The 16,829-nt window shown below is 23.6% G+C and overlaps 1 protein-coding gene across 1 annotated transcript; it reads left to right on the top strand.

Annotated features, from left to right (window-relative positions):
• Positions 1–355: 355 nt before the first annotated feature.
• On the top strand, positions 356–16,741 carry LOC107619254 (homeobox-leucine zipper protein GLABRA 2). Its single transcript, XM_016321513.3, has 11 exons — positions 356–593; positions 952–1,175; positions 4,708–4,825; positions 5,237–5,449; positions 6,033–6,434; positions 6,774–6,875; positions 9,798–10,007; positions 10,938–11,112; positions 11,710–11,981; positions 14,706–14,795; positions 16,192–16,741. Exons 1-11 carry the CDS (start codon positions 525–527, stop codon positions 16,612–16,614), a joined length of 2,298 nt encoding a protein of 765 aa, XP_016176999.1. The 5' UTR covers positions 356–524; the 3' UTR covers positions 16,615–16,741.
• The last annotated feature ends 88 nt before the right edge of the window (positions 16,742–16,829 follow it).

Here is a 16,829-nt window from a genome sequence, read left to right as displayed (position 1 = left end):
AAAAAAAATTTGTCAATTCTAATCAAGTCTTTCGGATAATCAACAGTTTAACTTTAATATATTATGTAAGCTTATTTTATTAATATAGAGAGAAAATATTGACAAAAACTAACTAGTCTGATAAAAATAAAAATTTATAATAAAAAATATTTTTTATTAATAATTTCATTATCTTTTAAAATAATTATTAGAAACTATTTAATTTATTTTTTTTCAAAATACTTTATCTCCTACATGACTACATACATACATTATCAAAATAAAAAAATAAGATGAAAAATAAAATAAATATAAAAAAACAAGATAGCGAGTTCCCCTCTTGTTTTTATATTCTTAAATATTGAGAGTAGTCCTTACGTTTCTCAAGAGTCAAGAGTCTCAACTCTCAACCTCTTTTCACTCTCTTAACTCTTTCTCTCTCTTTCTCTCTATGAAGAAGACACCAATCTCTCCCACCATTTTTGCTTCTTAGGAAATCATCAAATTAAACGTTATTCAGAGAGTGTGTGTTATTCTTGTAGCTAATGGAAATGGACATGTCTTCAAACACCAATAAGGACTTGTTCTCCTCTCCAACTCTCTCCCTCACCCTTGTAAGTACAATAATAACATATCTTATATAATATAACTCCCTCTAGAATCACTACTAGCTACTATAACATAGTTAACTAGATAGATATATATATATATATATATATATATATATATATATATATATATATATAAATCTATTTAATTAATCCAATACATATATATGATCTTCTTTGCAACAAATTATTAGACCTACTCTGTTTCACATATGTGTGTATGCATATATAAGTAATTAATTAATAAAAAAATTATTTTCTAATTTAAATATTTTGATTTTGATTTTGATTTTGATAGCTATAATTAATTATTTATGATTAAATTAAGAGAGTTGATTTGTTATTTTTTTTTATGGTATTGAAGGCTGGGATTTTTAATAACCAAATAGAGGAAATAGGGGATGAGGGAAGTAGAGAGTGTTCAAGGAAAGAGGACACCACCACCACTGTAAGCAGTGAGAATTCTGGGCCGTTGAGATCAAGATCAGATAATGATGATGATGGTGGTGGTGATGACGATGGGAGCAAGAAGAAGAAAAGAAAGAAGTATCATAGGCACACCGCTGGGCAGATCAGAGAAATGGAAGCGTACGTAAATAATGTTTTCAATTTTTTTTGCATTTCTAATTTTACAATAAATGATAAAATTTTGGCCCATATATGCTTAGGTATTATAACTGACACATTTTTATTTTTAATATTGGGTTACCAATGGTGTTTTTTTGAATTATGATCTATTGTGTTATTTTTTTTAAAATGTAAGATGATTTAATTTATGGAGTACAAATCGGACCTATTTTTAAGAGATACAGAAATCGGAACCGTCCGATTTTTAGATACAAAAATCGAACCATTTTATTTTTCTACTTGAACAGTCCGATTTGTATTTAAAAAATTTTAAAAATTTGGAGTACACAAGTCGAACGGTCTGATTTGTGTACTCCAAATTTTTTAATTTTTTAAACACAAATCGGAGAGTTCGATTTGTGTACCACACATTTTAAAAAATTTTTAAACACGATTTATGTATTTCCCACAGTTTTAAAAAACACTAAAAATTACCATATTAAAATATAACTCTCATCTTATTTTTATATCTAAATTTTTTAGCTTTATAATTGATGCTTTTAATTATTATAATAACAAGTGAAAAAAGATAAAGAATTGCTTAGCTTGTACTTACAACATAAATGGAAGATTGCGGCGGTCATTTAGCATCGGTTTACGTAATCATTGCTAAATAAAAAGATATTGCGGCAGTTCAATTTGCGGTTTTTTGGATTGGCACATTGTATATTTCTACTATTGATGACTATTCTAATATGGATTTTATATTAAATTCTATAATGAATTAATCAGTAATATTCATACCAGTGATTAATGATAAAAACTAAAAAAAATAATTTTAAAAATATTAAATATATATAAAAAATTAACAACTAAATTAATTATTATATATTTATGGATAAATATATATTGTTTAATTTATTTTTAGTATATTTTATATTTTAATATATATTCTATATTTAATAATTAATATGCTAATATATTTTTTGTGTAACATGGTTATTAATTTTTTTACCAAAAAAAAGTACTACTAAGAAATATATAATTTAAAATGTTTCCCCCAATGATGTAATAATTATATTTTCTTTAGTAGTTACTTTTGTTGTTATCGATATATAATTAAATGTATACATAAAAATGTTTATAGGAATAAATAATGTATCAAAATTAAATTTAAAATATATTTTTCATTGTCTATATATATACCTTTTACTAAGTTGTATTATTTCTTTATTAGAATCTAATTTTGACATATTAATAGTATAAAATATTTATATAATTTTTTAATTAGATTTATGTATTTAATTTATTTTTTAAATAATAAATTTAAAAATTATTTATTTTGGCTAATATAATAATACACAATTAATTATTTAGATAAGATTTTTATATTGGGAGTGCATAAAAAATTAAATTCTTATATTACGTAGAATATGTTTTTTTTTTTTTTCTAAATTAGCATGGTGCTTCATACATTTACATGGACATGTTATTTTTCAATTTACAAATGTACTGTCACCACTCACCACCCCAGTAAAGAATCAAGTAATAATAATAGTTAACTTTTATTTATATATATTGTGTAATTTTTGTTATAAATAAGGTAAAAAGTCACATACAATTTATCTTAATATGAATTTAATAGTTACAATTTATTAAGTAATAATTTAATTAAATGTATTAAATTATCTAATAATTTTCAATTAATAACATCACATAAAAATAATTATACGTAAATTTTTATTTATAAACAATCTAATATTAAAATATCAAGATTTCACCTAATTAAAGACAATTTGGTTTTAATTAAGAAGTGTACTTTAATAAAAGAGCAAGCTAAGCTACCGATCTAGCTATATAGCCTATGGGACAGAATAATTAAAATTCAATAAATTTGATATATAAAATATATAAGTGATTACTATAATATCTAAAAAGTAATATCTAACTTGTTAAAAGAAATTAAAAATTAACATTTAATTTAAAAATATAAAAATAAATTATTTTTAAATATTTAAAATTTATTATAAAAAAATAAATTAAACAACAATTTAACACTAAATAATAGTCTTAGCTCTTTATTTTTATTTTTTTTACTAAATATAGGAGACTCGAACCCGCAACCTCTTAATTGAGTATGGGGAAACTATGCTATTTGAGCTATTACTCATTGCCCGTTAGCTCTTTATTGATTTGCTCTCTATATAAGAATTTCATTTTCATTTGTGTATATATATATGTATATGTATATGTATGTATGTATGCATTTGGTATGAGTAGTGGGGACAATAACAGTGAATCATGGTTGCAAATAACAAGCATTATTGCTGTTCTCTTACACTTTTATTCTTTTTAGGGTGTATTGGATCTTTATTTGTTAGAAAAGAGCAACATGCAATTCTAATTAATTAACCAAGACGACAAAGATTCAAACTTTACATATTTTAATTTATGAATATGCGGCATGTTGGGTGTTATTAACTAATTTATAATAACGTACGTATTAATTTGTGGTTATTATTATGGATGAATTAATTAATTATTTCATAGTTTCTTGGCAAGTCAAAGATAGAGTAGTAGTTTGCTATGATGAGAAGAGTTTGCCATATATGAGGGTCATAATAAAAGGAAGATCAATGATTAAAAGCTAAAGCTTACTAGCTTAAAAATTTTAACAGCTTTTGCTTTTTAGATTTGCTACTCTATGTATTTGTCATCATAATTATGTCAATATATATATATAACCTTTAATTTCCTTTTGAAAGCCAAACCCTTTCTTTCAATCTATGTGTTGGTAATAATCAAAGATATATTGTTGAGACACATTCAATAAGAAATCAGGTCAAAAATTAAGGAAAATGTTTGATAACAAAAAAAATTTAGTCAAAATCAGTCAAAACTTATTTTATACCGTATTTATTAATTGATGTGATAATTAATAAATACTAAATAAAGTAAGTTTTAAGTTTTTTTTTTTTTTTGACTCTCTAATATCATCGTAAGAAAAAATTTGAATTTGGATCATGATTATATTCCAATTTCCAAGTAGGATTATCAATATCAATTTTACCTTAATTTCTTTTCAAAAATAAAATAAAAATGTGAAACAGTGATTATAAGGCTATTTTAATTTAAATAAAAAAATTTATTATTTTCTGACTTTGTTAAAAATAAAACAAATTATGTTTTTATCATTATTTCTCAATTTCACATGCATTGTTTTCGCATGCAGGGACTACAAAATTTGGTTCGTACTCTAATTTTGCAGTAATTGGACTACCAATGAAATTGAAAAATAATTCCTTTTATTTTTACATACAACCATAAATGAGTAAAAGTGAAATAATTATTTCATTTAAATAACAACGTGAAACTATAAAACAAGTACTACTTTTTCTCTAAGGGCCTTTTAATTTTTATAGTTTGTGTCATTACTTAAATAGATGCATACAAACATGTATATATGTACGAATTATTATTGAAGCTTGATGATAGATAATTAAATCAGCTAATAATTAAAAAGCTGAGATGAGTATTTATTACTATTAATTAGGGTTTTCAAAGAATCCCCCCATCCAGATGAAAGCCAAAGGAAACAACTCAGCAAGCAATTAGGCCTTGCTCCAAGTCAAGTCAAGTTTTGGTTCCAAAATCGTCGAACCCAAATCAAGGTACCTAATTAATTGTATATTAATTTTGTTTAAATTCATATATTTATCATTATTAGATATAACTATTCATGTGTTTTTATTAAAGAATTTGATTTTGATATATCTTCAATGTAAAACTATTTTACATGTACATCCAATTTCATATAACGTCATATTAGTAAAAATAATTACTTTTTATATTTATTATGTGTCCGTACAGTGTGAATAATTTGCCAAGAGAACAATTATGATTGCACGACTGTGTTTCATCAATATTAAACACTTTTATTAAATACTTTAAATGTTTTGGACAAACAAATTTATGACAGCGATATTTTTTATATTATTTAATTATTTTTAATTTTTAATTTTAACTAATTCATTATAATTATTAACTCGTCATGCAATTATTATTTTTTTCAATTTGGCCAGGCAATACAAGAGCGTCATGAAAGTTCGTTGTTGAAGAAAGAAATAGAGAAATTAATGGAGGAAAATAAGGCCATGAGAGAGGCCATAAGCAAATCTTGCTGCCCTAACTGTGGCATGGCCATGGCCACCACTTCTACTATCACTGATGATAGTTCCACCATCTCCATTGAAGAACAACAACTTCGTTTAGAAAATGCCAAACTCAAAGCTGAGGTATTTATATATATAACTATCAACTTTTTTGTGAAATGAATGAAATAATTAGGGTTAGGTATATATATACACTACATATGTTCATATAATATTTTGACGGTAAATTCTATGGTGCCTATAATTTTGGTACCGAAATTGTCGAATTTATTTTTTATGGTAAATTTTAAATATTAAAAATTTATTTATTTTTATATTTTTTAATTTAAATATTAACATTTATCTCTTTTTAGTAAGTTAGGTAAGTATATATAGATACCATAGTATACAATATATTTTGACTTTATTTAGTAGAAACTTACATACAGTTATATATCTTCGTGAGAAGTTGATAATTGAAAACATAATAACTTAGTTAAATTTTTTAAATTATTTAATGGTTCTCAATTATCAATTTTACATGAAAATAAGTGTATTTGATTCTTGACTGTGACTCCATTTTTATAAATACATTAATCTATGTCTATTATTATTGTAGAGTATGCAAATTTTGAATAAGTCCTTATATTATATTATTATTGAATAAAATTGTATATATGTAAAATTATATAATATTTCAATAAATCTTTTGAATTCTTATATATAGATAGAGAAGCTACGAGAAGTTTCAGGGAAATACCCATCAGCTGGAACAATAACGTACCCTTCATGTTCAACTAGCCATGAGCAAGTAGATAATAATAGAATAAGCTCATCAATGGATTTTTACAATGGAATTTTTGGGGTTGAAAAATCAAGGATAATGGAGATAGTGAACCAAGCAATAGAGGAACTCATAAAGATGGCTACTATTGGAGAACCTTTATGGGTTCGTAGTGTTGAAACTGGTAGAGAAATACTCAACTATGATGAATATGAGAAGGTTTTTGAGGTTCACAATAATTCAAGAATTATTGGAAGAAGGTCAAACATGTCCATTGAAGCATCAAGAGAAAATGGAATGGTTTTTATGGACCTATCAAGTCTTGTCCAAAGTTTTCTAGATGTGGTAAGTATATATATCAGTGATTTTTAACCGTTGATCTTAATTATAAAAAATATATATAATATATATAATTAAAATCAACGGTTAAAAATTACTGAAATACTGGTGTACCTGTATATTTAAAAACTTTTCTATATATTATACTATTAGTCAAATATTATTTGAGTTATTATTCATATATTATTACTTTAAAAATAATGAATGATTGAGCCAACTACTTTTGTTAATTATTAGTTGAATACTTAAAATGTTTTTTTTTTTTTAAAGCTAACATAATATGCACAAATTAAATTATTCATTTTTTAGTATGTAATATTTTTTTTTACAATATTGTTCTTGCAGAATCAATGGAAGGAGATGTTTCCATGCTTAATATCAAAGGCTGCAAATGTTGATGTTATATGCAATGGAGAAGGATCTAATAGCAATGGTGTTGTTCAACTGGTAAACATAATAACTACCTCTGATAATAATAATAATAATCTTATATATTAAAATCAAATAATCTTCATTATTTATGAATCAGAAATTAAACGAGTTGAATTGTTAAGTTGTATTTGAAAAAGAAATTGAAACCAAAAATAGAAACTAAAAGATAAAAACTGAAAAAAAATATTAAATAAATAATTATATTATGTTTAGTGTAAAGTGTATAAGAGTAAATTATATATTTCATATCCTCACCAAAAAAAAAATTATATATTTCATATCCTGTTCAAAAAGAGTATATAAAATTATATTTAAAATTTAAAAAATTGAATAAAAATAATTAAAAATAAATATTACTAAAATTTTAGTTTATATTTCTAAAAATTTTAATATTATATGTCTTTACTTTTTAAAAATATTGAAAATACCAAAATTTTAATTTTAGCTATCAAATCTTAATTTGAACTTCCAAACACTACCTTACATGTTAGAAATTTTTGCCACAGGTGGTCCAACGACCACGAGTCCGCGAGGAACACGAGAAAAAGATGGATCTTCCTTTTAAAATATAATAAAGTACTCTAGATTCTACTATATATGATTAGTAGTTAACTTTTTGCAAAAAAAATATAAATAAATACTTAAAAAATTATATTTTAGATAGATTACTTTAAATATATATATATATAAATAAAATTTTTCATAATAAAAAGGATAAAGTATATTTTTTGTTTCTTTGACAAAAATTTTAAAAAAAATTTTAATTTTTTTTTGTTTTAATTTTGTCCCAAAAATTTTTTATTTTGCATCAAATATACTCTTAACGACTAATTTTTCAAAAAATTTAAGATCAATTTAATAATAATTTTATAAGAACAACCATCAACACAAGCAAATCAAGCATAATTTTCATGCATTATTGTTAGATTGGTATTAAATTTTTTGAAAATTTAGCTGTCGAGAGCATATTTGATGCAAATTGAAAGTTTCTGAGATAAAATTGAAACAAAATAAAACTTAGGGATATTTTTAAAACTTTTGCTAAACTTCAAGAACAAAAAGTATACTTTACCCTAATAAAAAATATAGATAAGTTAATTAAAATTAAATTTTTTTACTCTAATCATAAAAATTTATTTAAAAATAATATATTCATATTTATTATCGTAAAAGACTTAATATTTTTTTTAAAAGATAATCTTTTCAAAATATAAATCTTTAAAAAAGTTATTTGTCACTTTCCTTTTTTCCTTTTCCATATAAATAGAACAGAAAGGGGCACTGCTAGACTAAAAATGTTTCATGTAAATTAAAATTCAACTATTAAATAAATCTATCGATATATATTTATGTATATTTATATATATTTATATATTAATTTATATTTTTAATTAAATAATTAGTTGATCATTGAAATTATTAAATACATCTTAATAAAATAATTAAATTTATAATAATATTTTTTAATTATAAAATAGATATATATTTATGTATGTCTGTATATATTTATATATTAATTTATATTTTTAATTAAATAATTAGTTGATCATTGAAATTATTAAATACATCTTAATAAAATAATTAAATTTATAATAATATTTTTTAATTATAAAATATATATTTTTATATATCATAACTGATTGCAATACAAAAAAATAAATTTTCTGTCACGCTTTAAAAGCGTGTCGAAAAGTACAAAAAAGCGTATCAATAGCTTATTTAATGTAAGATATTTAATGTAAGACGAACTTAATTATGTCTTCTTAAAACAAATGAATAATAAATAACCTTGCATGCATTATTAAACATTTTGGGAAATGTAAGTGGTGATAATCTTTTAAGTATGCCTTTAAAAGATAGGCTTTATATTATCATCATCAGCATCTCATAAAGTATTGATGAGGACCCAAAAAGCTTAAAAAGAACAAATGCAAAAGATCGAACATCATTCTTGGCACTTTCCTTCCATTTCCCCATATCCGATCCAACATAACATGCTGGAATCTATCCATCTCCATCTATCTCTTTATCTCTTCATTTATTATCACTATTATTATTTGATTTCCTCTCCAAGGCATATATCTAATGAGAGCGAAATTATTATTAAAATTGGATGCTGAAAAAATATCCTACCAAATGTTAAAGAGATAAAAAAATTATTTATTTAGTATTTATTAATTATTACAATAATTAATGAATATTAAATAAGATAAATTTTAATTATTTTTTATTAGTTTCTTTTGATTATTAAATATTTTTGAATTGAAAAATGCTTTATAATATTATGAATAATACTATAAAATCAGTATAATTTATTAATTTTAGTTAATAGTTAGTTAATAATATTTTAAAATATAAACTAAAAATACGATACTAAATTGTTAGACTAAAGTCTAAATATATTGGACTACTAACTAAAATATCGACAAATATAAATTAAAATTGCTGACTCTTGAGTTTTAAATTATATTGATAATATAATAAAATTTAAATTTAAAATTTAATTTAATTGAATAGTCAATTTTTCCGGTCAATATCAACCAAAATTTTTTAAATTATTTTTTATTTTAAATTTTAAATCATAAATTTTTTAAAAAAATCCAGAGTTCAAAAATAAGTTTATAATAAAAATTGATTAATATTTATTAATTAAAAGTTAGTTTTATACACTTATTCTTTACAATATTATTCATTAAATATATAACTATTCATACAACACTTAAATAAAAAAAAGTAGATTTATGACAATATTGGTTAAACAATTTTAAATTAAAGATAGTATTTAATAAAATGGCAAGAAGTATTTTTTTTCATCAAATTAATAAATGAACTTATTGTTAAGAGTAGTTTTTATGATACTACATAGCTAGAAATATGAAAAATCTATTGATCTTTAATATATAATATGATAAAATAATTATATGCATGGGTTTGAAGATGTTTGCTGAGTTGCAAATGCTGACACCAATGGTGGCAACAAGAGAAGTGTATTTCGTGAGATGCTGCAGAAAGTTAAGTGATGAAAAGTGGGGAATTGTTGATGTTTCCATAGACAAAGTAGAAGACAACATCGATGCTTCCCTTCTTAAATGCAGAAAACGCCCTTCTGGTTGCATTATTGAAGATAAGTCCCATGGTCATTGCAAGGTACCTAATTATTCTATCATATAACTTATTAGGAAACAAATATTCTCACTTTTATTTTAATAATATAAATTCTTTTTTATAGTAAGTGACAATATAAACTGAATTCTATATATCAATTTTCCTTTTTTATATTCCATAGATTAAAACCACTTTCTATCTTTAATTTATGTATGTATTCATATTTTAAACTAAATATTTGTTTCAAATTGGATATAGTACGTATGCCATGACATCAATTTTAAATTGTTATCGTCATGATTCACGCACAAGAATATATATAACTTTTATGTTACTAAGAATGTAAAAGAATTTTATATAAATAATTAATGAACAATGCTAGAGACCAGTAATTTTTGTGATTGGTAGCCATCAAATAGCCATTAATAATGATTTAATGGTGTGAGATTGGTGTGAAATTTCATCTAATGACTCATCTTTCTCTGCTGGTTACATGCTTGCCAAAATTCAATAAAATTGCTGGTCTCTAAACTTTTTCTTAATTAATAATGTATTATCAAAAAAGTATCAATTTTAAATTAATTATTTAAAAAATTATGTAAATACATAAATATGATAAGATGATCGTGTAAAATTATTTTACAATAAAATTAAACTCATATATAAGTGAGGGGCTATATGCTATGTGTACACCAAAATCAGTCACTAATAAAATTAGCTACCAGTATAAAATACATGTTGAAATATAAATACATATTGAAAATAAATTAAACTACACATATATTTATACACAAATACTAGTGACTGATTTTAATGTATAAATAACATTTTTGATAAAGGAAAGATAGTTTTTATTAGGATCTCCATGACCTGTGTATAAAACATAGTTTTCGTAATTATTATAATTCGTAAAAACCCTAATGGAATTTAAATTCAGCTAAATAAGCACATTGTTGTTAATTTTGGATTTAGGTAAGTTGGGTGGAACACTGGGAATGCGAGAAAAGCAGTGTGCACAGAATGTATAGAAGCATTGTGAATAACGGTACAGCGTTTGGGGCAAGGCACTGGATATCAACACTGCAGCTTCAATGTCAACGCCTTGTTTTCTTCATGGCAACTAATGTTCCCATCAAGGATTCAACTGGTCAGTTTGTAATAATTTCTTTATTAATTAGTTTTATTATTTTTCTACTCATGAATTATATTAACTTTTATAGAATAATAGTGAAATTAGTTCTTGAAAGTTTATTGGTCGCTTTTTGAATTTGTTTATGAGAGATTTTATCAATTAAATTGATTTTTTAAATATTATAAATTAATTATTTTTGTGCTTCCATCATTCCATAACAATTTTTGTCAACGACTGATGATATAAAATGTTGACCGACAATATACACGACATCTAATATGCCTAATTAAATGTTGTGTTTATAAAAATTTATCAATTTAATCGATAAATTATATTGGAGTTAGAGTTAGAGTTGATGTAATTGAAAAAATAGACTAAACTGATAGAATTTCATAAACATATTTGGTTAGCACCTTTAATTAGACATATCAGGAATCATATATGTTATCAATTAATATTTCATATCATCAATCATTCATGAAAATTATTAATGAGGTGACAGAATAACAAAAATGATTAATTTGTAATTTTTGAAAGACTAATTCGATCTATTGATAAAATTTTTCACCAAACTTGACCGTACCATTTACAATTTGATGATGATATTGTTAGGTGTTGCCACATCAGCTGGAAGAAAGAGCATATTGAAGTTAGGAGAAAGAATGAGATGGAGTTTTTGCCATGCAATTGGAGCCTCAAGCTTCCATACATGGACAAAGGTGACAAGTAAAAATGGAGAAGACATTAGGATCAGTTCTAGGAAGAACTTGAATGATCCTGGTCAACCTCTTGGTGTCATCCTATCAGCTGTTTCTTCTGTGTGGCTTCCTCTCCCTCCAAATGTTCTTTTTCATTTCTTGAGGGATGAAAATCATAGGTCTCAGGTACAAATTTTCATAATGCACTGCTCTCTACTTAGTTAATATATACATGTTCTTATATTAGAGTTTAGAATGTAACTACTTTATCTTATTTTGAGGAGGAATGGTAGGGGCAGCAATTTTGGTGTTTTGTAACCATAAATTGGTTATCAATAGTGTTTTTAATGGTGTGAGATTACATTTAATGGTGAGAGATCACTCACTTTTGTTTTGATGGTTAAGTGTATGTTTGTGTGCCATTATTTTGTTAAAAAAAGATATTTTTTCATTGAAAAAAGATATTTTTTTATTTTTTAATGTGTTTGGCAAATTTCTAGTAGTAAAAGTAAAAGCACTAGTAAAATCAAAAAAAGATCTTTTTTGAGAAGCTGTAATTTACATCTTTTTTTAAAAGATCTTTTTTCCTTAAAAAAAATATGTTTTTCATGTAATAAATAAACAAAAAAGTACTTTTATATTGTTATACCCAAACATAATTGATAGATAAAAAGACTTTTTTACATGAGATATCCAAACATAAAATTACTTTTACTTCTCTATAAGATCTTTTAGAAAAAGATAACTCAAAAAAAGATCTTTCTTTAAAAGCTCACCCAAACAAGCCCTAAGTGCTGGCCAGAAAACACAAAAGTTGCTGGCCCCCTAGACTTTTCCTATTTTGAGTTATTAATTAGAATAGGTAGAGTAATTTAATTAGGGAGTCACTTAAATAAAGATGTTAAAAACGTCTTTTTTTAAAGATGTTTTTTAAAAATTAAAATTTAACACATAAAATAAATTAAATTATATTATTTTTATTAAAATTAGACCGGACAAATCAATTTAGCAAAAAATTAATAAATTAAATTTTGAACCGGTATAAATTAATATTTTTTTATAAAAAATTACTACAATATTCCTATTATAAAAACTACTAAAATATTCCTATTATATATATATATATATTGAAAACTTTAAATTCTAACCCTATAACGATAGAGAAGAAAAGGGCTAGAATTTAAGATTCTCAAAATTAATATATATAATAAGAGTATTTTAGTCATTTTATATAATAGAGATATTGTAGTCATTTTTTATAAAAAATAATATTAATTTAGACGGATTCAAAATTTGATTCACTATTTTTCGATCAAATTAATTTGTCTGACCTAATTTTGATAAAAATAATATAATTTAAGTGATTATATATGTTAAATTTTAATTATTAAAAAATATTTTTAGAAAAAGATATTTTCTGCGTTTTTACGGGAGCATCTCCCAATTAATTAATAAGTGAAGTCAAGATTAAAAGTGAGTTAACTACTTTTTAATATTACTATTTTTTTTTGTGAAAAAAAAGAAAATTAATAATTTATAGGATCAAACATAAAAGAATAAAAATAGAGGTAAAAAGTTTGTATCTATATATAAAAATTGACTAGTTGAACAAATTATTGTTGTGTGTACCTCACAATAATTTAAGATCATAAATGCAATGAAAATGAGAGAAAACTATATATATATATAGACCCAGAAAATTGACATGTTAAATGGTAAATGTAAGAATTTCTTAGCATAGATCATAGGGTAAATTATTTCACACAAGTGGTGGGTCACTTGTGCCTCCTAGAGACACAAATGATAGCCACTAGTAGTCCCTAAATAATCTTTAATTACAGGCTGTTTAAATGAATTCAATTCCTTATGTTGGTATCAAAATTTTACTATGATTTCAACTCTTATGAAAATTGAATTATTGAGTTTTGATTGTTAATTATATATATATATATATATATATATATAATCATTCATATATTTTTTTATTATCTAAGTTTTTAAACAAATAATATCATAATATAATATTAAAATTTTTATATATGATTTAAAAATTTAGAATTTAATCTTTGTTAAATTCTAAAATAAAAAGAAATTAGCATAAAATAAATTAAAAAAATAATATAAAATTTAAATAAATTTAAAATATTGCTTGAAAAGACATATTAAAAATATAATTATTCATGTATATTTTTTTATCATTGACATGAAAAATCTATTACACTAAGAATATCCTCACTCAAAATACAATATACCAAAAGTGTCATTCAATATGTAATTTTCTGTGATTACTTTGTTACAAAATATTAAAACAAAAATATAAAAATATAAAATTATGTTTGATAAATAAAATATAAAAATAGATATTATATCACTATAAAACATTAAATTAGTTTATTTTATATTTTTTAAAAATACAAATAAGATGCAAATTTTTTTTCATTGTATCTATTACTCTTTTTCATAATAATTATAGTTTCTATATTTATAATTTTTTTTCAATATTTTTTGTACAAAAAATAGAATAAATTAATCTTTCATATTTTAATTTTTCTTATACTTATTTTATTATCACGAAATAAAATATTTTATTACTAAATTTTATAGTTTTATTATTTATATCTTATTCTTATATCGTATCTTATTCTGTCCTCAAATATAAACAGCCTTGCTCCTGTATAGACTCCCATCGCAACCTCATCATCGTTACAAAACTGAACTTCTCCTTTTCCAAAATGAAGAATTATTCTGCGTACTCAGAATTGATTTTGATTTTGATTCATTTGCATCCAACAAAAAAAATCCAAAGAGGGTGTTACGTTAGCTAGCCAAGTTGGTGATGAATTATATAGCAATTGGACCATTGAGTTTCTATTATTGTCTTTGTCTATAATTATTTTTGTTTGCATACAGTGGGATATCATGGTCACTGGTGGGTCATCGGTGCAGTCCATAGCAACATTAGCCAAAGGCCAAGATCGGGGCAATGCTGTAAATATCCATGTGAGTTCTTATAATAAGCTTCCTTTTATTTTGTGGAGAAAATATAACACACTGAATTAGTTGAATTCAATTCTAAATGCATTGTTTAAAGGTGGCTACTCCAATGAAAATTTTATAATTGTCATCATGTGAAGATATTTCATTTTGATCATTGGATGATAGATTGTAGAGTTTGATTTTTATTTAAAGTAAAAGTGTTACCTTTATTCAAAGTGTTACTAAACAAATAAGTTACACTTTTTAAACAAGAATATCATAAAAAGATGTTTTTGCCATCTTCATGGGAATAGTTATCTTATTTAAAACATGTACGATTTCTTACATTTAAGAAATTCTTAGATATCCGTGTGTGTATATATTGAAAATAGGATCCATTTAGTTTGCATTTGTATCTTTAGTATATTTTTTTTAGAATTTTATGACAAAAATATAAGATAAAAATAAAAAATAATATTTTATGTTTTTACTTTTTTTTAGGAAATAAAAATAGAAAATAAAATTTTTATTATTTTTACTGTTTTTTTGTACAAATTCTAAAAAATAAAAAATATTAAAAAAAAAATACAGATCAAACACACTCTAATTGTTTATTCTTCCAAACACAATTTTATTGTAGCTATTTTTAAGGATTTTGCGACAATTTCAAACTGCTGTTATATTTATCTTTCACTATGTTAATATTAAAAAGGTTGATTTAATTTATTAAAACTTTAAAAGGTAGTTTGATCATAAATGAAAACCGTTAAATAAACATGTAGTTTGATCAAATTGTCGTCATTTGATAATTTTTAACAATTATATATATCTTCACGTGAAGATGATTTTAAGCGAGTAGTCAAATAATTTTAGAAATATTTCTCATTAATTATACTTTCTTGATATAGTTACCACAAGAATAATAATATATTTGGCTAATTTTACGATAAAAAAATTATATAATTAAAATTAGCTATTAAAATTAGTCATCATGTATGTATATATAATTATATGTGTTGTAATTAATTTATAATATATATTTTAACATATATTTTATGTTAATAACTAATTTTAGTGGTTAATTTTAATGTGCATTTAATACTATTGTTTTACTATAGATATAATTATAAATTTATAATCCATCATGTCAGATAACTTAAAACTTTTATCTTAGATAAAATTGTTCATCCTTATTAGCTTTGAGTATAAAATTTTCTCCTTCCTTATTATTATTATTATTATTATTATGGTGGAAACTCAGGTGCAGTCGACTTCACGTGAAGTTGATACTAAAAATCGTTAAATGATTTGACTGATTTGACTAAATTTTCATCTAACGACTCTTAAGTATCAACTTCCCGTGAAGTCGACTGCATCTGAATTTTTACCTATTATTATATATGCTTCTCATAATTTGCAGGAGATTACATCAAAAGAAAACATCAAGTGGTGGATATTACAAGATAGCTCCACAAATGCTTATGAATCAATGGTAGTGTATGCTCCTGTGGACATTCCTAGCATGAAGAATGTGATGAATGGATGTGATTCAACCAACATTCCAATATTACCCTCAGGGTTCTCAATTCTCCCTGATGGGGTTGATTCAAGGCCATTGATTACTACTTCTACTACTATGATGCAGCAACAACAACAAGAAAATATGAATACTGTAGAAGGAGGGTCTTTGTTAACAATGGCATTCCAAGTAATTACTAATAATAATAGTAATGGTTCTCCATCATCAGCAAAATTGACTTTGGAGTCTGTGGAATCAGTCAAGAGTTTAGTTTCTTGTACATTAAGGAATATCAAATCATGTTTACAATGTGAAGAAGATTGATAGTGAACATGTAAGATTATTAATTAGATAAATGGTCTTTTTCATTAGCTGCTATATTCATAGAGTATGAAATTTATGTCATATGATTTTAAATTTAATTTAATGATAGAGAAATTATTTATTGATTTGATGTTGGAGATGAGAATGATTACACATAATACTTTTCTACTAGGGTGAAGACCCGCGCAAATGCACGGGATTAAAGTTTTGTTAAC

This window comes from Arachis ipaensis, chromosome B9, assembly GCF_059453495.1.
Source record: "Arachis ipaensis isolate K30076 ecotype BB chromosome B9, ASM5945349v1, whole genome shotgun sequence".
Classification (NCBI taxonomy): Eukaryota; Viridiplantae; Streptophyta; class Magnoliopsida; order Fabales; family Fabaceae; genus Arachis; species Arachis ipaensis.
This window is presented reverse-complemented; position numbering and strand designations above follow the sequence as displayed.

Excerpts from the sequence above, each read along its gene's own strand:
- LOC107619254 (XM_016321513.3), top strand. The coding sequence starts at position 525 with ATGGAAATGGACATGTCTTCAAACACCAATAAGGACTTGTTCTCCTCT. Across the intron at positions 6,876-9,797 it reads GCAATGGTGTTGTTCAACTG|ATGTTTGCTGAGTTGCAAAT; the intron begins GTAAACATAATA and ends ATGGGTTTGAAG. Across the intron at positions 14,796-16,191 it reads GCAATGCTGTAAATATCCAT|GAGATTACATCAAAAGAAAA; the intron begins GTGAGTTCTTAT and ends CATAATTTGCAG.